The sequence below is a fragment of the Ranitomeya imitator genome, chromosome 1 (assembly GCF_032444005.1).
Source record: "Ranitomeya imitator isolate aRanImi1 chromosome 1, aRanImi1.pri, whole genome shotgun sequence".
Classification (NCBI taxonomy): domain Eukaryota; kingdom Metazoa; phylum Chordata; class Amphibia; order Anura; family Dendrobatidae; genus Ranitomeya; species Ranitomeya imitator.
The window spans coordinates 628968309-628993151 of record NC_091282.1 but is presented as its reverse complement, the minus strand read 5'-3'; the positions used below and the strand labels follow the sequence as shown (position 1 = coordinate 628993151).

Genomic DNA, 24843 nt, shown 5'->3' with positions numbered 1-24843 from the left:
CACAGGTCCTAAAGGCGTGCATTTTGAAGAAAGAAGCCGTGCCGGACGCCGGATCCTCCCGCTGATGTCCAGGGGCCGCCGGAGAGGTGAATATAACAATATTTTTTATTTTAATTCTTTATTTTACACTTTAATATGGATCCCAGGGCCTGAAGGAGAGTTTCCTCTCCTTCAGACCCTGGGATCCATGAGGATACATTCCGATACTTGATGTCCCATTGACTTGTATTGGTATCGGATATCGGTATCGGCGATATCCGATATTTTTCGGGTATCGGCCGATACTATCCGATACCGATACTTTCAAGTATCGGACGGTATCGCTCAACACTAGTCATGAGTAAGACTGCCTAGTGCAGTCGAAACGCGTCAACTGGGTCATGACGACCATGAAAATTTTTCTTTTGTAAAATAAACGCAAGTTACCTCGAAGAATTTTTTCCATTTTTCCACTAACATGAAGTACAATATGTTATAAGAAAACATTCTCAGAATCACTGGGATCCGTTGAAGCGTTCCAGAGTTATAACCTCATAAAGGGACAGTGGTCAGCATTGTAAATATTGTCCTGGCCAGGAAGGTGAAAACAGGCTTCGAGGCGAAGGTGTTAAATACAAGTCCAGTAATTTGCACACACACACTGTACTAATTATACTTGTCACTGACATCTATATACCTATTCTATACGTATTTACTGTATGTAATCCATCTCTTCTATCCTGTTGGCTCCTGCAGTGAGTATACTGTACACTGCAGATGAATTGCCAGTTTTTTTCTTTCTTTCTTTCTTTCTTTCTTTCTTTCTTTCTTTCTTTCTTTCTTTCTTTCTTTCTTTCTTTCTTTCTTTCTTTCTTTCTTTCTTTCTTTCTTTCTTCCTTTCTTTCTTTCTTTCTTTCTTTCTTTCTTTCTTTCACAGTATCTATCTATTATCTATCTATGATTTATCTATCTATCTATCTATCTATCTATCTATCTATCTATCTATCTATCTATCTATCTATGTAATATATAAACAGATATATATAATGTGTGTGTGTTTTGAAGACAATTTCCTTTGAAAACGATGTGTAAATGTCAGAGAATTGCTCTATGTAAAAGCTCATGTTAAGATCGCACTGGAGTTGGATGCAAATCGGATTCTAGGTGTGAAAAATCGGATTGTACTCGCATGAAAAACTCATGACACTCGCATTACAGTCATTCAACTTTACAGGAACAAAATCGGACCAATTTTAAAATAGCTAGTGTGACTCCAGCCTTAAAATGGCTATTTCGACGGAAAATAAAAAAAAGTAATCGCTCTTGGAATAAGGGGAGGAAAAAATGAAAACTAAAAAAAACTGAAAATCACCTGGTGCTTAAGAAGTGAATTATATCCCTTCAATTACTACTATGATCCCAATGAGCAGACAGGACTAAACAGGCAGATGGGAAAATTCCTGGGATTTCCCGGCTATCACTACTTTGCTGCACAGCAGTTTGCTGCCGCTTTCATTATGACGTCTTGCACAATAAGAGGTCAGGAAACCCAGAGAGGCTCCGTCACAGAATCAGACGCGCTGTGCTCCCGTGCTGGTGACACGTCCTCCAGACCCATAGAAGATGCATCTTCTACCTGCTGGAGATGTGGAGCGGTGGCAGCTGGTGGGTGCCGGGGGGTTCGGAGTTGTATATAGAGGCTGGAGTAAGAGGCTGAACATGGAGGTAGCGATAAAGATGGTCCAGGGGTCGCGAAGGTGGGTAAGATTACTGCTACTACTGTGTTGTTTCAAGAATATTAATGTTTGGTGGCCACGTCCAACAATGGAATCGGGACTAACCATAGTCTTCTCCGGATCTGTTGAACCCTTCCTTCACTTATGTAAGGCTGCCGTCACACTAGCAGTATTTGGTCAGTATTTTACATCAGTATTTGTAAGCCAAAACCAGGAGTGGAACAATTAGAGGAAAAGTATAATAGAAACATATGCACCACTGCTGCATCTATCACCCACTCCTGGTTTTGGCTTACAAATACTGATGTAAAATACTGACCAAATACTGCTAGTGTGAACGAGGCCTTACATGCATAAATGATGGTGAATGGTGATGGCCAGCGACCACAAAACCTTAAGTGACTATGACCATTTTTTGCGGTGGTTTCGCGGTGCCTTTTTTAGGTAGATTCTGGACTATAGTACCTGAAAAAGACCTCATGTGCACGCACTCTTGGAATAGTTTCTGCTCCATGAACTCCGCAAGTAAAACTCATACAAAACCACTCTAGTGAAAGAATAAACTCCTCCAGCCTTCACCTACCCTTCCCGAAAAAAGTATTTCTGTTTCAGCTTGAAAAGTGCGTCGCCTTTGAAAAACTAAAAAAAAACTCTCTGTGCGCATTGCCATGCAGAGAGGAAAACGTATGACTGTTCCAATAATCTTCAGAAGAGACAAGGTATTGTACGCCTTGTGGCGGTGCAAACTCCGCTCTGCTACATCCTGTAGACTCTGCAGAGAAGCTCGTTTCTAGCTGGATAATGAATATGACCTTGACTTTGTGCAATAACAGGAAATTCCAGCTGGAATAGGGAGGAGCATTGCTTTTGTATGAGCTTTTAAAAAAAAATAAAAAAAATGTGCCTGCAGGAAGAAGAAAGGCGCTGGTACAAGATACTTTCACTTTTGAGCATGAGGGACGATATGAGAAAAAAACACATGGCAAAAAGGGCTTGAAAGAAGGAATTATGTTTTTCCATTGTGCCTTCAGGCCTCCATACACTGCTCTCCTGAAAGTGAAAACTACAAATATGAATTCTGAGACTTTTTTTTTTCAAAACTTTTATTTTGTTCCTCCGTCATTCCTCCTGGAAATGTATTAATGAATTGATACCTCGGTATTACGGTTACCTCTATTGTCAGGGCGCATCTGACAATACAGAATTCCAAAAACAAATCTATATTTCAGAAGAGTTTTTTTTTCATTTTCATGGGAAATCTATGGAAACAGAGGAGAAATGTCCTTAACAAAATAGGAGAACACGGAGTACATAAGTGCATACAAAATTTAGTAATTTTATTAGTCTATTTCAAAAATTATATTTGTATATATAAAATATTACAATACAAAAAACACATTCGGGAAACACAGAGATATTGAAGTCACTCTCCATAGTTCTATGACCATGCACATAACGCACAATATAAAAAATCCCGTGGGTTCAGTGCTGTTATATTAATGCACAATTACAGGTCAAAAAGGCACTATATCAGGCGATCTATATACAGTATGTATTTGCATCAAATGTGCATCATTACTCAAAAGCCGTGCCAAGGACCTAGTAAGGTGTATCCCACCTGAGTTTGACTCTTTGTAGTGACCCACACATGGCAGAGTTCATGCCCAGATGCCTTTCCCAAGGCCCTCGCATGAAAGACATTTTGTCCACCATGAAATACTGGCTGTGCACCTTTCTTCTCCCACAAGGAGAAAAGCTTCTCTGATGTCGGAGACAGATGTGCCATTTTCAGTGAATGTATGCCAGAGGGCCGCAGTGGAAGACTTGCTTAAAAAACATTACCCTCAGACAACGCTGGTGGCAGAGGTACCAGCTCTTCACACACGAGGAATACAGGGGAGGGCCATGCACACCAGGTGCAGCCCGTGGGGGAAGTCCACTAACTGGGCCATTTTCATGAGACCATCTCATCAGCAAGGGTTATCTGTGGTTGTAACTATGATGAGGAGGGAGAAGTTGACCAAGATGGTGAAGGACCACTTAAGTGACCATACCAGTGTCTTTCCTGATTCTTCAGTGCCCTTTAGCTACAAGCTGCACACTTGGCCCATCCTCTCCTTGTACGCGCGAGTGTGTTGTCTGAGCGGGTTTTTAGTTTTTAGTTAGCTCTTGTAATAACTGCAGAGTGTACTGTGATGTCCCCATCATGGCATCTTTCAGCTGGTCTGAGAGAGACCTCTTGGCTATTTTTTTTAAACCTTTGCACAGTGTGCAATGGTGCAACTTGTATTCTGTACCTCTTGTAATAACTGCTAAATGTATTGTGAGGTCTCTATCATGACCTCGTTCAACGTGTTTGATACCGATCCCTTGGGACGATTTTTGGAAACCTTTGAACATTTTGCAATGGTCACATTTCTACTCTTTATCTCTACCTTTTGTAATAACTGAAAACTAATTGTGATGTCCCCATCACGGCATCTTTCAGCTGGTCTGATACAGACCCAAAGGCTAATTTTTTTAAAAACTGTGCACAGGTGAAACATGTACTAGTCACCATGTCTACCTCTTGTAATAACTGCTAAATGTATTGTGAGGTCTCCATCACCGCCTCTTTCAGCGTGTATGATACAGACCCCTTGGGGTCATTTTTTGAAATCTTTAGACATTGTGCAAAAGTCAAATTTCTACTCTCAATCTCTATATATTCTATTATTATTTCTTTTATTGTGTTGCTCTTCTCACAGTCTCTTTAAGCATGTAGCCTGATGTTGATTTTTGGGTCTGCACGTGGACATTTTGGAACATGAATGCATTAACATGCTCCACACAATTCTTCAGGTTTTAGCCTTACACAGAATAATAATATGAGTAATGAAATATTCTCTATACATTTGCTGCTAGTTGTAAAATCTTACCCACACATCTCTTTAAAACGGGAAATTCGACATATTACCTGTTAGCATACGCCATATATTTGGATCGCCCCCACATAAGGGCAATGGGGTAATCGGTACCGAGTCCTTCAGTTCCCTTAGCAAGGATGTCACGGTGGCCAGACCCGGACCGTGGCCCTAAGAGGGGTGCCCAATAAAAGGCAGAGTTTGTAGATAACGGTAGTGTTCGTGATGCCACCTGTGGTATTCGGTCAGAGTGACAGACACTGCTTAGGGGTCCGCTGGGGTGATGGAATGGCAGCTAGATGGTATAGCTTCCCACAGGTGAAGTATATCCCCAGGGATTCCCAGAAATGTAGATGTTGATGGTGGATGGTGCAAGACGCGGTGAATAACGAGGACACAATGGGTGCAGTCTCTTTACCTTTACTGAAGGCTTCAGCATCCACAGTCCAGAGTGTCGGATGACAGGGTAGGCACAGTCCGGCCGGTCTGATGGCAATTCCAGAGTCCCCTTATCCAGGTGGAAATCAGTAACCTTCCCCTTGCGCACAGTAACGTAGTAGGTCCCTACTTGCATTAGCTACCATAAGGTTCTCACTCTTGTTACTTCTCTCTCTCTGTCCCCCAGAGGGATAGGACAAACCCATATGACGGTGGTGGCCTGAGGCTATTTTATAGGGACCCTAGTGTCGCCCCTCCTCCGCGTTGCCACCTTGTCTGCTTAGGTGTTTAGGTCGGACAGCCAACTTGGAATTGACTGCCCTGCCGGTCTCTGAAGTAAAGCGTAGAGTCTATTACTCCCTTGGTGTTCCAGCCACTGGATCTGCGCTTCAGATGGAGGCAGCCTGCTTCTAGCTGGTCTCGAACTGATGTTTTACTCCTGTTGCTATGACTTCTGTGCACAATCACTACGGCACACTTCCTTTCGTGTCCTTTCTTAGGAGGCTACCGCATGGGTTGCAGGCGCAGATCCGTGTCCTTCTTTCCTTCCTCCTCAGACTACAGTCTGGATCTGACCAGGGATAACCCCAGCCAGCTCGACCTGGAGACCTTTCCTCATCGGCCTCCAGCCAGGAGCTCTCCCCTCCTCGTTCTCCTCCACTGAACTGACTAACTTCCTAACCAACCTGTTATGATCAGGTGACCTAGGAGCTGCATGAGAACTGTTACTGGAGAAAGTGGCCACTGTACTGACCGCAATCCTGAACTTAACACCGCACTAGAAGTAGCCGTGGAGTGTACCTAACACACCTAGACACCTCGTCACAGCCGGAGAACTAAATACCCCTAAAGATGGAAATAGGAATACTATCTTGCCTCAGAGAAAATCCCCAAAAGATAGACAGCCCCCCACAAATATTGGCGGTGAGTCGGAGAGGAAAAAACATACACAGGCAGAAAAACAGGATTAGCACAGGAGGCCACTCTAGCTAGATAGGACAGGATAGGACAGAGTTCTGTGCGGTCAGTATAAAACCCTTCAAAACATCCACAGCAGAATATACAAAAACTTCCTACATCTTACTAAAAGATGTAGGAGCGTAAATCTGCAACTCCAGTGAATCCTACAATCAGAGCAGGAATAAAACTGAAACAAGCACACTGGCAGTGTGCCACAGAAACAAAAACCAAACACTTATCTTTGCTGAAATTGGCAGCGAGCAGGAGAAGCCAGAAAGTGATCCAACACTTCACAAGGAACATTGACTACTGGCAAGGGCTAAAGGATCCTGCCCACTTAAATATCCCAGTCAGAATTGTAATCATCCGATACACCTGGCCAGGTCTGTGACTCAGAGACAACTGCATTCCCACCTAGAACCACTGGAGGGAACCCAAGAGCAGAATTCACAACAGTACCTTCCCCCTTGAGGAGGGGTCACCGAACCCTCACCAGGGCCCCCAGGACGATCAGGACGAGCCAGATGAAAGGCACGGATCAAATCAGCAGCATGGACATCAGAGGCAAAAACTAAGAATTATCCTCCTGGCCATAACCCTTCCATTTGACCAGGTACTGGAGCTTCAGCCTTGAAAAATGGGAATCCAAAATCTTCTCAACAACATATTCCAACTCCCCATCAACCAACACAGGGGCCGGAGGATCAACAGAGGGAACAACGGGCTCCACATATTTCCGCAACAAAGATCTATGGAAGACATTATGGATAGCAAACGAGGCCGGAAGCGCCAGTCGAAAAGACACCGGATTAATAATCTCAGAAATCCTATAAGGACCAATAAACCGAGGCTTAAACTTAGGAGAAGAAACCTTCATAGGAACATGACGGGAAGACAACCAGACCAGATCCCCAACCCAAAGCCGGGAACCAACACACCGACGACGATTAGCAAAACGTTGAGCCTCCTCTTGAGACAACACCAACTTGTCCACCACATGAGCCCAAATCTGCTGCAACCTGTCCACCACAGAATCCACACCAGGACAGTCAGAAGGCTCAACCTGCTCAGAAAAAAACGAGAATTAAAACCAAAATTACAAAAGAAAGGCGAAACCAAGGTAGCAGAACTAGCCCGATTATTAAGGGCAAACTCGGCCAATGGCAAGAAGGCCACCCAATCATCCTGATCCGCAGACACAAAGCATCTCAAATAAGTCTCCAAGGTCTGATTAGTATGCTCGGTCTGGCCATTTGTCTGAGGATGAAATGCAGAAGAAAAAGACAAATCAATGCCCAGCCTAGCACAAAAGGCCCGCCAAAAACCTAGAAACAAACTGGGAACCTCTGTCGGACACAATATTCTCCGGAATACCATGCAAACGAACCACATGCTGAAAGAACAACGGAACCAAATCTGAAGAGGAAGGCAATTTAGGTAAGGGCACCAAATGAACCATCTTAGAGAACCGGTCACAAACAACCCAGATAACAGACATCTTCTGGGAGACCGGAAGATCAGAAATAAAATCCATCGAAATATGCGTCCAGGGCCTCTCAGGGACTGGCAATGGCAAAAGCAACCCACTAGCACGGGAACAACAAAGCTTGGCCCGTGCACAAGTCCCACAGGACTGCACAAAAGAACGCACATCACGTGACAAAAGGACCTTCTAACCAAATCTCTGGTACCAAAAATGTCAGGATGACCGGCCAACATGGAACAGTGAACCTCAGAAATCACTCTAGTAGTCCATCTGTCAGGAACAAACAATTTCCCCACAGGACAGCGGTCAGGTTTGTCAGCCTGAAATTCCTGAAGAACCCATCGTAAATCAGGGGAAATGGCAGAAAGGACCACCCCCTCTTTCAGAATACCGACCGGCTCTAAGACCTCAGGAGAATCAGGCAAAAAACTCCTAGAGAGGGCATCAGCCTTAATATTCTTAGAACCCGGAAGGTACGAGACCACGAAATCAAAACGGGAAAAAAACAAGGACCATCGAGCCTGTCTAGGATTCAGCCGTTTAGCAGACTCGAGGTAAATCAAATTCTTATGATCGGTCAAGACCACAATACGGTGCTTAGCTCCCTCAAGCCAATGTCGCCACTCCTCAAACGTCCACTTCATAGCCAACAACTCCCGATTGCCGACATCATAATTGCGTTCAGCAGGCAAAAACTTACAGGAGAAGAAGGCACATGGTTTCAATAAGGAACCAACAGGATCCCTCTGAGACAAAACGGCCCCTGCCCCAATCTCAGAAGCGTCAACCTCAACCTGAAACGGAAGAGAAACATCCGGTTGGCGCAACACTGGAGCAGAAGTAAATCGACATTTAAGCTCCTGAAAGGCAGAGACAGCCGCAGAGGACCAATTCGCCACATCAGCGCCCTTCTTCGTCAAATCGGTCAAGGGTTTAACCACGCTGGAAAAATTAGCAATGAAACGGCGATAAAAATTTGCAAAACCCAAAAATTTCTGAAGGCTCTTCACAGATGTGGGCTGAATCCAATCATGAATGGCCTGAACCTTAACCGGATCCATCTCTATAGACAAAGGAGAAAAAATGAAGCCCAAAAAAGAGACTTTCTGCACCCCAAAGAGACACTTAGACCCTTTCACAAACAGGGCATTGTCACGAAGGATCTGAAATAACATCCTGACCTGTTGCACATGAGACTCCCAATCATCGGAAAAAATCAAAATATCGTCCAAATATACAATCAAGAATTTATCAAGATAAGTCCGGAAGATATCATGCATGAAGGACTGAAAAACAGATGGAGCATTAGAGAGTCCGAATGGCATCACAAGTTATTCAAAATGGCCTTTGGGCGTATTAAACGCAGTTTTCCATTCATCACCCTGCTTAATACGAACAAGATTATATGCCCCCCGAAGATCAATCTTCGTAAACCAACTAGCTCCCTTAATCCTAGCAAACAAATCGGAAAGCAAAGGTAAAGGGTATTGAAACTTGACCGTGATTTTATTCAAGAGGCGATAATCTATACAGGGTCTCAAGGAACCATCTTTTTTAGCAACAAAAAAGAACCCCGCTCCCAACGGTGAAGAAGATGGCCGAATATGCCCTTTCTCCAAAGACTCCTTAATATAGCTCTGCATGGCGGTATGTTCAGGCACAGATAGATTAAAAAGTCGACCCTTAGGAAACTTACAGCCTGGAATCAAGTCAATAGCACAATCGCAGTCCCTGTGCGGTGGAAGTAAACTGGACTTGGGCTCATCGAATACATCCTGAAAATCAGACAAAAGCTCTGGAATTTCAGAAGGTGAAGAAAAGGAGATTGACATCAAAGGAACATCATTATGAACCCCCTGACAACCCCAACTAGTCACAGACATGGACTTCCAGTCCAACACAGGATTATGTACCTGCAACCATGGAAAACCCAGCACGATAGCATCATGCAAGTTATGCAACACCAGAAATCGATAATCTTCCTGATGGGCTGGCGCCATGCGCATGGTCACATGTGTCCAAAATTGGGGCTTATTTTTAGCCAAGGGTGTAGCATCAATGCCCCTTAAAGGAATAGGGTTCTGCAAAGGCTGCAAGGGAAAACCACAACGCTTGGCAAACTCAAAATCCATTAAATTCAAGGCGGCGCCTGAATCCACAAACGCCATGACAGAAAATGATGACAATGATCAGATCAAGGACACAGATAACAGAAATTTAGGTTGTACAGTACTGATGGTAATTGAACTGGCGATCCTCTTTGTCCGCTTAGGGCAGACAGAAATGACATGAGAAGCGTCGCCACAATAATAACACAACCTATTTTGATGTCTGAAACCTTGTCGTTCCGTTCTAGACGGAATCCTATCACATTGCATAGGCTCAGGAATTTGTTCTGAGGATAACGCCACAGCGCGCACAGTTCTGCTCTCCCGCAGGCGTCGGTCAATCTGAATGGCCAGAGACATAGAATCACTCAGACCGGAAGGCATGGGAAACCCCACCATAACATCTTTAACGGATTCAGAAAGCCCCCTTCTGAAAATTGCCGCCAAAGCATCATTATTCCATTTAGTCAACACAGACCATTTTCTGAATTTCTGACAATACAATTCTGCCGCCTCTTGACCCTGAGACAGGGCCAACAAGGTTTTCTCAGCTTGATCCACAGAATTAAGTTCATCATATAATAGTCCTAAAGCCTGAAAAAAGGAGTCAATATTAAGCAAAGCCGGATTCCCAGATTCCAGGGAAAACGCCCAATCCTGCGGGTCGCCACGCAGCAGGGAGATTACGATTTTTACCTGCTGAATGGAATCACCAGAGGATCGAGGTCTCAGGTCAAAAAACAGTTTACAGTTGTTTTTAAAACTCAAAAATTTAGACCTGTCACCAGAAAACAAATCAGGAGTAGGAATCTTTGGTTCTAAAGCAGGAGTTTGAACAATATAATCAGAAATACCTTGCACCCTAGCAGCAAGCTGGTCTACACGAGAAACTAATTCCTGAACATTCATGCTTGCACCAGGCTCCTCAGCCACCCAGAGATAAAGAGGGAGGAGAAGACAAAAAAGACTGGAGAAAAAAAAATGGCTCAAGAGCTTCCTTCCCTTCTTCTGAGATGCATTTAACTCATTGTTGGCCAGTAGTACTGTTATGATCCAGGGACCTAGGAGCTTCATGACAACTTTCACTGGAGAAAGTTACCACTGTACTGACCGCAATCCTGAACTTAACACTGCAACTAGAAGTAGCCGTGGAGTGTACCTAACACACCTAGACACCTCGTCACAGCCGGAGAACTAAATACCCCTAAAGATGGAAATAGGAATACTATCTTGCCTCAGAGAAAATCCCCAAAGGATAGACAGCCTCCCACAAATATTGGTGGTGAGTCGGAGAGGAAAAAACATACACAGGCAGAAAAACAGGATTAGCACAGGAGGCCACTCTAGCTAGATAGGACAGGATAGGACAGAGTTCTGTGCGGTCAGTATAAAAACCCTTCAAAACATCCACAGCAGAATATACAAAAACTTCCTACATCTTACTAAAAGATGTAGGAGCGTAAATCTGCAACTCCAGTGAATCCTACAATCAGAGCAGGAATAAAACTGAAACAAGCACACTGGCAGTGTGCCACAGAAACAAAAACCAAACACTTATCTTTGCTGAAATTGGCAGCGAGCAGGAGAAGCCAGAAAGTGATCCAATACTTCACAAGGAACATTGACTACTGGCAAGGGCTAAAGGATCCTGCCCACTTAAATATCCCAGTCAGAATTGTAATCATCCGATACACCTGGCCAGGTCTGTGACTCAGAGACAACTGCATTCCCAACTACAACCACTGGAGGGAACCCAAGAGCAGAATTCACAACACCAACCCACCAGTTTTACCCTATGTAAGGAGTGGCCTAGTAGATAGAACCCTTAGCTCCCCCTGGTAAACTGGAGTGTGAAGTGTGTGTGTAGCTGTGATACCTGGCAGGGTGAACTCCTTTGGTGCCATCAGACGTAACATCGCTCCCTCTGGTGGAAGAACGACATTACTGCAATGACCAGGACTCTGGGGCGCTGCATATTCCTCATATACGCAGCACCCTAGTAGGGGGTCGGAACACCAGGGTACAAAATCTGTTTCTGATGATGAAAGCACTGGCCTTTCCCCTGTGTTATGCTCTTTACAATCTGCTGTCCAGGATGGTGGCGCTGATGCTTCCTGTCCACAACCTGCAGTTGTACAGACACAACAGTCAGCAACAACATCCAGTTCATTGTCCCAGAACAGCGTTCAGTTGTCCCATGTCAGCATATATGTCTGTTCACAAATTGTTAGATAGGGCATACATATTCTTTAGCAATTTACATTCTCCAGTGCTGGACAAAGGCCATTGATAATGTTTTCCAGGATCATACATGATACTTCTGTCTCTTTGTTAAACTCTTGCTTCCCTTACATTTTCTAAATTTGGAAATTAGGTTCCTTTTAAAAAATGGTGGTGGGGTATGTTAGGCGGCAAGTTCCTGCTACTGCACAGGGGGAATCTCGAGCCATGACCTCTGCGGTCTCCCATTCTTCCTCAGCCACAGAGTATCCTACTCAGCAAAGACATCAGTCCCAGCGTCTTGCTCAGGATAATGCTGTGCATTCGGTTGCTTCTGCCCTCCCAGGTTCAGCTATAGCAACCAGCATTAGTCAGCAGCGAGCAGACGCTACTGGGACTAAGTCCTGCTTTTCTCCATCTGAGCTTGCCTGTGAGACGACCGCTCATTGGTGGTTGGAGGTCACATGCTCAGGTCCTCAAGCAGCTCAGATTGGGCCATCAGCAAGGTCCTGGAAGGCTGCAGCTATAAAAGGATCGCACAGCCGCATGGTCGTACACTAGTATATCCTGTAATCGTGGTGTGTGTGTGCAAGCGTGTATGTCTCTTGTGAAAGCTCCTAAGGATCTCCTACCCTCTGGTTGTGTATGTGTATAGGGTGATTGGAGTTTGAGACAGCACCGAGTAGTGGCATTGCCTATGCACCACCGTGCACTCAGTTCACTTCCCGATAGTTAGCGTCAGATATTGGCATTCGTCTGTGCGACGCCACGCACACTCTGTGCGCTAAATCTCTTCTGTTAGCGGTTGTTAGTGGCGTTCGCCTGTCCGATGCCGCACGCACTCTGTGCTCTAAATTTAGTCAAGTTGTTCTGTGCAGTAACAGGGCTCGCTGCAGTACACACCAGGTGATGGTTAACCTGCGTGTGTTTGTAACTATACCGCCATATTGTGCCTGCCATTACCGAGCAGCAGTTAGCATCTCTGCACGGTGGACCCTGCGCTACGAAAGTACCTTATTACTATCCTTATATTTATTTGGTGTATTCCGCCAGCCCTATCAGGGTATTGGCCAGTTTCTGTATATTTTAAGCACGTCTAAGAGACTAGGCTAATATGCTCCACAGACCTATTCAGGCTGTAGCCTTATACATATTGGAACATGGTCATTTCCACGATAAGGTCTTTACCCGAGCTCTGCAGCACTGCCTGTCACCTGAGTAATACACTCCATAGACCTCAACACCCTATGGAACATATCCTGTAATTACTCCGTTGTTGCTCAAAACCATGCAAAAGATACATTCTGTCTGGTTGGGTAGTTTCCAGAAGAATGCATAGGTGGAGCGCCCCCAGACACAGGGCCACAGATTCTCGGTACCGGTCCTCTCTGTCTCGGTGCTGGGGTTGTCACGGTGGCTAGACCCGGTCCGTGACCCTGCTAAGGGGCGTCCAATGGAAGGTGATGGTGCGTGGTGCAAGGTGCGAGGAATAACGAGGACACCGGATTGTAGTCTCTTTACCTTTACTGAAGGCTTCGGGGTCTGCAGTCCAGAGCACTGCTAACGGGGCTGGCTGAGACCGGCCGGTCCGAAGGCACATCCAGAGACCATCTTTGCAGGTGGGAATCAGTGTCTACCTTCTAGCGCCTGTGTGTTGTAGTCCTTCCCTGCTGAGCACCATGGGATAGTCCTCACAACTGTCGTATCTGTTCCTTCTCTCTCTCTGTCCCCCAGATTATCAGGCTGCGTTCTGACCTAACTTCCTATCCAACCCCCAGTTTTACCAGTGTGAGGAGTGGCCTAGTACATAGTGCCTTTTGCTCCCCCTGGTGGCCGGAATGTGAAGTGTAGTGTGTGACTGTGATACCTGGTCAAGTGAACTCCTTTAGTGCAATCAGACATAACATCGCTCCCCTTAGTGGCAGAGCAACATTACTGCAATGACCAGGACTCTGGGGCGCTGCATAGGCATGTGCAGATTGGTCAATGGCACTCCTGTCTCTTTCCCTTGAGTAGGCTCCTTCCAAGTTAAATGACATTGATCATACGGCTGCCCCAACTCCTGTATTATATTTACCTTACAACGGCTACACCTGCTATGACATTGGGATCCGGGGGCAAAAATGAACTGCTGAGCTTAAAAAATGCAGGATTCACAGCACCTGTTGGCCCTCTGAAAATGTGAAGCAAGAACTGCATAATGAGATGGTGGTGGACGTGGTGGTGGTGGTGGCAAAGGCCAAAATTTAAATGGGCATATTTGAAATTACATTGTAAAGGGATGGGGAATATGTATTTCGCTATCTTCCAAATTATTTGGCATGAGGGACGGACCTCCCAAATGTAGGAGTGAGAGCTCTCCCGTATGTATAATACAGGGCCACCTGAGGTCCCATACCAAACTCAGGTTTCATGGCACCTGCTGGCACTCTGCAAATTGTAAGCGAGGGACGCATAATGACATGGCAGTGGACATGGTGGTGGTGGCAGGCAAGCCCAAAATTCAAATGGGCATGTTTGAAATTGCATTGTAAAGGGATGGGGAATATGTATTCCACTATCTTGCAAACTATTTTGCATGAGGGAAGGACCTTCCAAATGTTGGAGTGAGAGCCCTCACAAATAGGAAAAACTAAAGCCAAAATGCTCCGTGTGAACATATGCTAATATTTTTATTACTTAGCATTATGTATATGTAATTATAAAGGAAAAAATGTTTCTTAGCATTTTGCCATTTAAAAAAAAAAATTGGTTTGACTTGGTTTGTAAGTCTTTTTCAAAATCCATATAACAGGCGCAATAGTCTGACATTATTCCTATTTACCATATGTGAATCAGAAAGGCATGCTGGCATCTTCTCCATGCTGTTTCCATTTAGCTTTAGCTCTTTCCCATTCATTTCAACTTTTTACCATGCCCCCAGACCTGATTATTGGGTCCAACAGAAAAATATTCGGCTTTTCTATTGACTTGCATTAGATTCATTATTCGGTACCGTGCCAATTTTCCCAAATCAGAATATTTCACTATTCAATCATCACCATTCATCATTCCTTTGCTTTTTTTCTACAATGTTAATGTTGCAGAGTTTAAATGGTATTGATGACTTGCAATGACCTGTGGAAAGAAATTAACATGTTCTTTACACCACGTGAATGATGTAAAAAACAATCTATAGATGTGTCAGCATATGACCCTTTGTTTAAGGGGTGGCTATTTGGCTCAGGTCAATAGCTATGTCAGCCCCTTCCTCTGTCTCTGCATCAGCTATAATGGAGAATAAGGCATGCTCAGCTACTGAGCTGAGCTAGAAAGCCCCCATTAGGTGCATTACTAGTCACTTACCGCCAGGGGTTGGATGATGGGCAGAAGTCATAATGAAAGTATAATGGTACAATTCCAATATGTATTACTATATGCACTATTTGCTTTTATCCAGCTCCAATTTGAATAAACTTATAAAGGATCTAAAAAAGGAACAATGCATAATGCAGAAGGCCAGCAGCAATCCTCACATACTTCAACTTATTGGTGTGTATGGGAATCCTGAAGATGATCTTCCTGAACATGGACTGGTCATGAAGTACATGCCTAATGGATCTTTACTGTCTCTCTTTGACAATGACAAAATCCCTGATGTCCCTTGGGCCTTGAGGTTTCAAATTTTTCACCAGGTGGCTCTGGGTATGAACTGCCTCCACAGCCTTGACCCACCAATCATCCATCGAGACCTGAAACCAAGCAATGTACTGTTGGACAAGCACTTAGATGTACAGGTAATTAAATTCATTACTCAACTACACAGCATTATTGGCATAGAAAAATATGTATTAGCCAAATTAATGCATCTGATCTGGAAGTACTCATACAAGAAACCTACTAGGAAATATTTGAACATACACCTCAAATGCTTGGCTTCTTTGAGCTTAAAATGCATAATAAAATTTGCAAAGGTTTGGGAAAATGAAGAGACTTTCCATATTCTCAGTTGACAAATCTCCTGAGAAGCCTCTTGTGCTCTGCCGGAATGGTAGGTGGTTATGTAGACAAGAACCCAACTATATAATTAGGATAGATATATATACGAGGTAATACTAAACATACAGAATATCAAAAGGAGCATGACTTCATACAAAACAATAACAGTAAACTTGCACATCTGCTGTAGGTCCTCATATAGACCCAATAGGACATGAGAGAGTAGATATGTGACAGTTTCAGTTAGACTCCATGAATCATTGTGACATTCCCTTTTGTAGCCTCTTTCTAAACAGCTGAACAGGCCTTACCAGTGGATCTAGAGATCAACGTTTTGAAATGTGTTTGTCCAAGAACTGCCTATGTTCTATGCCACTTCTTAGTCTCACTGGTATCAAAAGGCTAAATCAGAGCTAAAAATAAGACTTCTAAAGTGGTAACAAAATTTGAACCATGAAATATGACCTTTTCAATACATTTATTCCCAGAAAATAATGGCATATTGTTTTGATATGCCCCAATAAATGATCGGTGAAGGTTTGTATATGGGATCCTTACTAACCCTAGTACCAAATGTTTTCTGTAGGATACAGCTTGTAAATGTATCTTTTTTCTCAAGATCACAGATTTTGGATTGTCTAAGATTGTTGGGGTTACTAGCTCTGCAACTCCATCGTTTGCTGGAACCTGGTCATACATGGCCCCAGAAGCTCTGAAGGATATCAACTATCGTCCAACTAAATCTTATGATGTTTACAGGTAGGAGATCGATTTTCTGACTGTTAGGGCTTGTTTCCACTTGCGAGATATACGTCCGTGTCTCGCATGTGGAAACGAAGCTCTGGCGCCGGGACTTCAGAGCGGAGCGTGCAGCCGCATAGCAACACATGCAGCCGCACGCTCCACTCTGGAGTGCCGGCGCCAGAGCTTCGTTTCCACATGCGAGACACGGGCGTATATCTCGCAAATGGAAACAAGCCCTTAAACAACACATCCTTTCAATCTTTGCTTCTTCATATTAAATTAACACATTTGGCACCATTAAGAGGTGTTTATAAAAACTAAAAACTTGACTTAGCATTTACATGCTTAGGGTCAAAGATTTTTAAGTTTTCAAGACAAGAGTAATCATTCTTACCGTTCGACTCTCTCCAATGGTTTTGCATTTTTTTATCACTGGGTCATAAGCATTTATGTCAAAACTTGCACACAATAAGTCAATAGATATTGAGATGCCCCTTTCATTGGATTCTTTAGGAATACAAATACAGTGCCTTGAAAAACTATTCATATCCAGTAAACTTTTCCACATTTTTTCACATTACATCCACAAACGTAAATGTATATTAATGTGATTTTTTTTGTGATACCAGCACAAAGTATTAAGTATGCGTGAAGTATAAAATTAATGAGGAGGAGCACAACAGACATGTCAAGTATAGTTACATAGTTATTAAGGTTGAAGGAAGACTTTAAGTCCATCTAGTTCAACCCATAGCCTAACCTAACATGCCCTAACATGTTGATCCAGAGGAAGGCAAAAAAAAAAAACCATGTGGCAAAGAGTAAGCTCCACCTTGGGGAAAAAAATTCCTTCCCGACTCCACATACGGCAATCAGACTAGTTCCCTGGATCAACGCCCTATCAAGGAATCTAGTGTATATACCCTGTAACATTATACTTTTCCAGAAATGTATCCAGTCCCCTCTTAAATTTAAGTAATGAATCACTCATTACAACATCATACGGCAGAGAGTTCCATAGTCTCACTGCTCTTACAGTAAAGAATCCGCGTCTGTTATTATGCTTAAACCTTTTTTCCTCCAAACGTAGAGGATGCCCCCTTGTCCCTGTTTCAGGTCTATGATTAAAAAGATCATCAGAAAGGTCTTTGTACTGTCCCCTCATATATTTATACATTAACATAAGATAACCCCTTAGTCTTCGTTTTTCCAAACTAAATAGCCCCAAGTGTAATAACCTATCTTGGTATTGCAGACCCCCCAGTCCTTTAATAACCTTGGTCGCTCTTCTCTGCACCCGCTCCAGTTCAGCTATGTCTTTCTTATACACCGGAGACCAGAACTGTGCACAGTATTCTAAGTGTGGTCGAACAAGTGACTTGTATAGAGGTAAAATTATGTTCTCCTTATGAGCATCTATGCCTCTTTTAATGCATCCCATTATTTTATTTGCCTTTGTAGCAGCTGCCTGACACTGGCCACTGAATATGAGTTTGTCATCCACCCATACACCCAGGTCTTTTTCATTGACGGTTTTGCCCAGAGTTTTAGAATTAAGCACATAATTATACATCTTATTACTTCTACCCAAGTGCATGACCTTACATTTATCCCCATTAAAGCTCATTTGCCATTTATCAGCCCAAGCTTCTAGTTTACATAAATCATCCTGTAATATAAAATTGTCCTCCTCTGTATTGATTACCCTGCAGAGTTTAGTGTCATCTGCAAATATTGAAATTCTACTCTGAATGCCCCCTACAAGGTCATTAATAAATATGTTAAAAAGAAGAGGGCCCAATACTGACCCCTGTGGTACCCCACTGCTAACCGCTACCCAGTCCGAGTGTGTTCCATTAATAACCACCCTTTGTTTCCTATCCCTGAGCCAGCTCTCAACCCACTTACACATATTTTCCCCTATCCACATTATTCTCATTTTATGTATCAACCTTTTGTGTGGCACCGTATCAAAAGCTTTTGAAAAGTCCATATACACTACATCTACTGGGTTCCTTTGGTCCAGTCCGGAACTTACCTCTTCATAGAAACTGATCAAATTAGTCTGACATGAACGGTCCCTAGTAAACCCGTGCTGATACTGGGTCATGAGGTTATTCCTCTTCAGATACTCCAGTATAGCATCCCTTAGAATGCCCTCCAGGATTTTACCCACAGTAGAGGTTAAGCTTACTGGCCTATAATTTCCGAGTTCAGTTTTTGTCCCCTTTTTGAATATTGGCACCACATTTGCTATATGCCAGTCCTGTGGTACAGACCCTGTTATTATGGAGTCTTTAAAGATTAAAAATAATGGTCTATCAATGACTGTACTTAATTCCTGCAGTACTCGAGGGTGTATCCCATCCGGGCCCGGAGATTTGTCAATTTTAGTGATTTTTAGACGCCGCCGCACTTCTTGCTGGGTTAAGCAGGTGACATTTAATGGGGAATTTTTATCACTAGTCATTTTGTCTGCCATGGGATTTTCTTGTGTAAATACTGATGAAAAAAAGTCATTTAGCATATTGGCTTTTTCCTCATCCTCATCCACCATTTCACCCAGACTATTTTTAAGGGGGTCAACACTATGATTTTTTAGTTTCTTACTATTTATGTAGTTAAAGAATATTTTGGGATTATTTTTACTCTCTCTGGCAATGAGTCTCTCTGTCTCAATCTTTGCTGCCTTGATTTGCTTTTTACAGAATTTATTTAATTTTTTGTATTTATTTAATGCCTCCTCACTACCTACTTCCTTTAATTCTCTAAATGCTTTCTTTTTGTCACTTATTGCGCCCCTTACAGCTCTATTTAGCCATATTGGTTTCCTCCTATTCCTAATATGTTTATTCCCATACGGTATATACTGTGCACAGGTCCTATCCAGGATGTTAATAAACGTCTCCCATTTTCTTTGTGTATTTTTGTGTCTCAGGATATCGTCCCATTTAATTGCACCAAGATCCTCTCTCATCCGTTGGAAATTTGCCCTCCTGAAGTTTAGTGTCCTTGTAACCCCTCTATTACACATCTTTTTAAAGGATACATGAAAACGTATTATTTTGTGATTGCTATTTCCCAAGTAACCCCCAACCCTTATATTTGCTATGCGGTCTGGTCTGTTGGTTAATATTAGGTCTAGCAGTTCCCCCCTTCTTGTTGGGTCCTGAACCAGTTGTGAAAGGTAATTGTCTCTCATAGTTGTCAAAAACCGATTACCTTTGCTGGAACTGCAGGTTTCTGTTCCCCAATCTATTTCAGGGTAGTTGAAGTCCCCCATAATAATGACTTCTCCTTGAGTCGCAGCTTCATCTATTTGCTTTACGAGGATATTATCCATTGCTTCCATTATTTTTGGAGATTTATAACAAACCCCTATCAGTAATTTATTATTTTTTCCCCCTCCCCTTATCTCCACCCACAGGGATTCTACATTTTCATTAAATTCACCTATATTATCACGCCGGATGGGTTTTAAGGACGATTTTACATATAGACACACCCCACCCCCTAAATGAATGCCCAGTAAGGTGATAAAGTTGTTTGGAAAAGTAAAGCAGGGTTAGTATACATAAAAAAAGTCCAAGCTCTGAATATCTCATGGAGCACTATTGAATCCACTGTTGAAAAATGAAAGGTGTAGACTTAAACTAACATTCCAAGGAAATAGAACACTAATAAGGCCACATTTCCATGTTCAGTATTTTTTCACTATTTTAAACTAATATTTGCAAGCCGAAATCGGAAGTGGAAAAATCAGAGAAAAAGTATAATAGAAACATGTTCACCACTTTTGCATTTTACACCCACTCCTGGTTTTGGCTTAAAAATACTAATGTAAAATACTGACCCAATACTGAACATGTGAAAGTGGTATTAATGGTACACTCCACAAACATGGCCTTTATGGAAGAGAGGCAAGAAAAAAGCAATTTTTTAAAAGCAAGACATAAGAAGTCCAGTTTCCAATTTGTAAGATAATAAGAATACCATATATCATTTCAATAACACTTCACAAACACTTGCAACTTTTTTGTTGGTATCACATACAGCTGTGCTCAAACATTTGCATACCCTGGCAACATTTCTGCTTTCTTGACCTTTTTTCAGAGAATATGAATGATACTACCATAACTTTTTCTCCACTCATAGTTAGTGGGTGGGTGAAGCCATTTATTGTCAAACTACTGTGTTTTCTCTTTTTAAATCATAATGACAACCCAAAACATCCAAATGACCCTGATCAAAAGTTCACATGTACCATGTTAGGGTTGGCGGATTGCACTAACTAAAATATGAATTAAAGTGCAATCGCAACCCGGGGTCCACCGTGCAGAGAAGTATAACTGCTGCTAATTTGAACAATGGCGGAACGAAGCAGTGAGCATTAAACTTAATCAGACTCCACACAGTATGAACAGAACGCAAAGTATCAAGCTCAGTTACTTCATTGAGAGGTACTGCATTCAATAAGCCGAGTACTATACCCTGTTAAATGTCACAGGGATGATAGCATGTGGGTTGCGGTCTCTCTGCCACTAAACTGCCAATCACACACAAGAAGGAAGCAGATGCAGAGCCAAAGGAAAAAACTCATATGACGCTAGGTGCAAAGCCCTGACGTTTTCCCTGAGAGGTGTAGCCTGAAGGTTGGACTTGCTCTGTAACTCAGCTGTGCTAACCGCACACATGAAGGAAACACATGCTAAGCCAAGGGGTAGCTACCCAGTCCTAATCCTACCTGCCAACATAAGAACTCTCTGTATAGAGCATGATGTGCAAACAGAGTGGTAGAGTATCCACTCACAAACACAACAGATAAGTGATACTAGTGCGCCACTGAGAGCCTTTTGAACCCTAGGCTCAACCCCAAACACTCATGCCCAGCCGGCCGTGGCATAGCCCACGGGTCAATTCGGAGCCGCCACATCACCAGAGCAGCTAACGTCCGACCACCAATGAGAAGGCGCCACGTCACGGACATGCCCAGTAAGGTGATCTCTGGACTTAGAGCGCAGGACTGCATCAGAATATCACTGGTTCCCATAGACTTGGCTGAAAAGCCAGCAGTAACCAATTGTATACCATGAGCCTGAGCAAGATGCTGGGATCGACGTCTGTGCTGAGCAGCACCTGCCTTGGCCATAGCAGAATGGGAGACCACAGTACCAGGAAATGCTTGGGATATATCCCACGCAGTAGGAGAATCCCGACGCCTAGCACCCCATTTCTTAATACATTGTATTGTCCCCTCTAACATAAATTACATCTTGAAGTCTTTTGTGGTAGTTGTGGATGAGGTTCTTTATTTTCTCAGATGGTAAAGTTGCCCACTCTTCTTGGCAAAAAGCCTCCAGTTCCTGTAAATTCCTGGGCTGTCTAGCATGAGCTGTGTGATTGAGATCTACCCATAGTGGATTAATGGTATTGAGGTCAGGAGACTGAGATGGCCACTCCAGAACCTTCACTTTGTTCTGCTGTAGCCTATGACTGGTTGACTTGGCCTTGTGTTTTGGATCGTTGTCATGTTGGAACGTCCAAGTGCATCCCATGCGCAGCTTCCATGCTGATGAGTGCAAATTTGCCTCCAGTGTTTACTGATAACGTACTGCATTCATCTTTCCTTCAACTTTGACTAAGTTTCCTGTGCCTTTGTAGCTCATACATCCCCAAAATATCAGTGATCCTACTGTGTGCTTTTCAGTAGGAATGACGTTCCTTTCATCATAAGCCTTGTTGACCTCTCCAAGTGTAATGTTTATGGTTGTGGCGAAAAAGTATTACTTTGGTCTCATCACTCCAAATTACCTTTTTCCAGAAGTTTTGAGGCTGCTCTCTGTGCTGTTTTGTGCATTGTAGGCGAGAAACTTTGTGGCATTTGAGCAGTAATATCATTTTTCTGGTGACTCAACCATGCAGCACATTTTATTCAAGTTCCTCCTTATTGTGCATCTTGAAACAGCTACACCGCTATTTTACAGAGTCCTGTATTTCAGCTGATGCTATTTGTGGGATTTTCTTTGCATCCCGAACAATTTTCCTGGCAGGTATGGATGACATTTTTGTTGGTCTACCTGACAGTGGTTTTTACAGAGCCCCTGATTTTCCATTTGGTTATCACAGTTTGAACGCTGCTGACTGGCATTATAAATTCCTTGGATATCTTTTTGCATCCCTGTCTTGTTTTATACAGTTCAATTAACTTTTCCCGTAGATTTGTTGAAAATTCTTTTGCTTTCCCCATGACTCACAATCCAGAAACGTCAGTGGCTGGATGAAAGATGGAAGAGTCTGTTTGGATCCCAGAAACTCACTCAGCTTTTATGCACACAAACTGATTTCAAGCAAACAGGTCACAGGTGAGGATGTTACCTTTAGCAGCCATTTAAACTCATTTGTGTCAACTTCTGTGCATTTTATCAGGCAAAATCACCAGGGTATGTGAACTTTTGATGAGGGTCACTTGGATATTTAGGGTTGTCATTATGATTTAAAAAGAGAACACATTAGTTTGACAATAAACAACTTCCCCCAACCACTAGCCATGAGAGGAGAAAAAGTTTTGGTGTTATTATTCATATTCCCTGAAAAAAGGCCTAGACAGCAAAAATTCTTCTGGAGTATGTAAACATTTGAGCAGAACTGTAAAATCCCAATGACATATTTTTATGTTTGTGGGTGTATCATGAAAAAATGTGAAAAAGTTAATGGGGTATGAATAATTTTTCAAGGCACTGTTAGACAGAAGTTCATCTGACATTATTAATAACTAATAATGAATATGTGATATGTCTCTATTATTTTTTCTGAATTGCAGCTATGGAATCTTAATGTGGACATTGTTCTCACGTGAAGAGCCATACCACGGTAGGTTCCAGTATGCAGCCTCAGACAACATAGCACATTCATGGAAAATACTACAGTCCTTTATTTTTTTTGTTGACACAACATATAACAGGTTTCAAGTTATATATATATATATATATATATATATATATATATATATATATATATATTTGTCTCCCTCAATTACAGGCAGAGATGCAGCTGATATCCGGCGCTTGGTGGGTGAAGGCCAAAGACCTAGAATTAGCGATGTAGATGAGCACAGTGAGGTCAAAATGGTGCCTGAAGCTAAAGATTTAATGATTAGATGTTGGAACCAAAATGCAGAGAACCGACCCAGTTTCCATGGTAAGTACAAAAATTTAATTTACCAACACTGTCGAACTGAATTTTAGGGTGTAATTTAGACCACTTTATAATATCTATGGTCTTTTTACCCATGTTTTGTTTATTAGTCTTGACCTAAAATAAATTAAAAAAAAGGAAGTTTTCTCTGGTACCATAGTTTGGTCAAGAGATATATCGGGCAGGAGCTGACCTGGTCAAATTTGGCATGTTAGGCACAATCTAACCAAAGTGAGTATTAGTATCAGGAGTTCTGGGTCCTTGGTCTCAGCCAATGTTGGTTTCCAAGCAGTATTGTGGAATAATCAAATTTAGCAAAATATAGCATTAATCAACACATCAGAGTCTTAGTCATGTATATAATCCAATAATGTTCATCGCATGAGTGGAGAAAATCACCTTTCCTTTTCTAGACACACTGAGGTGTATTTGACTGAAGTTTGACACGTATCTCAATTCTCATAGTCTTTTTTTTGTTACTTAGTGATTCATACTGATATTCATGGAAAAATGCTAGTAGGGCATTTTTCAAATAAATGGTCCCCTTTTTTAAATTTTGTTTTGCCCACCCATATTTTGATGACCATTGATTTTCATTTCTGAAGGTAGCCTTCATCAGACTTCTTTTTTGGAATACTTAGATTTAACAACCTGAACTAAGGTATACTCAGCAAAACAAGCAGTTGCTCATAGTAGCGGGAAATGATGCATAGAAGTACAGTTTGGGTCATCAGATCAGTACTATACGATATAAATAACTGTCGTATGGGATTGTGATCATGTGCCATCAAATACTCAACAATATTGTGAGGTATAGGAATCTGGGGAATTGATTTGCTTTGGGAAAACAAAGTACCAAGGATGAAGAGTAGTCAAGACTGTGTAGGCAGTCAAGACGTGGAAAAATATACTGGTGTTGAGAGAAAACCCATTCAGAGGATGCTGAATCACACTGACTGGACATGTAACCTTATTGCAAAGTCAAGGTGGGATTAGCTTTTAGAACATTTAAATTTAGAGTAACAACCAATTTCTCTTTCTCGATTAGATCTTCAGGGTTAGTCACTGATATCAATGAGTTCTCCCATCTAATGGGA

The 24843-nt window shown here is 42.5% G+C and overlaps 1 protein-coding gene across 2 annotated transcripts in view; it reads left to right on the top strand.

Annotated features, from left to right (window-relative positions):
- The first annotated feature begins 1511 nt into the window (after positions 1-1511).
- The window catches only part of LOC138637951 (receptor-interacting serine/threonine-protein kinase 3-like), a 33599-nt gene continuing 10267 nt past the window's right edge, over positions 1512-24843 (top strand). Inside the window, exons 1-5 of one of the 2 annotated variants that reach the window (XM_069726875.1) lie at positions 1512-1736; positions 15270-15606; positions 16428-16567; positions 23373-23422; positions 23591-23749. In XM_069726875.1, the coding sequence (XP_069582976.1) occupies positions 1603-1736; positions 15270-15606; positions 16428-16567; positions 23373-23422; positions 23591-23749 (820 nt within the window). In that variant the 5' untranslated portion in view covers positions 1512-1602. Of the gene's footprint in view, positions 1741-15269; positions 15607-16427; positions 16568-23372; positions 23423-23590; positions 23750-24843 lie in introns of both variants that reach the window. The other variant, XM_069726882.1, reaches the window with a different exon arrangement.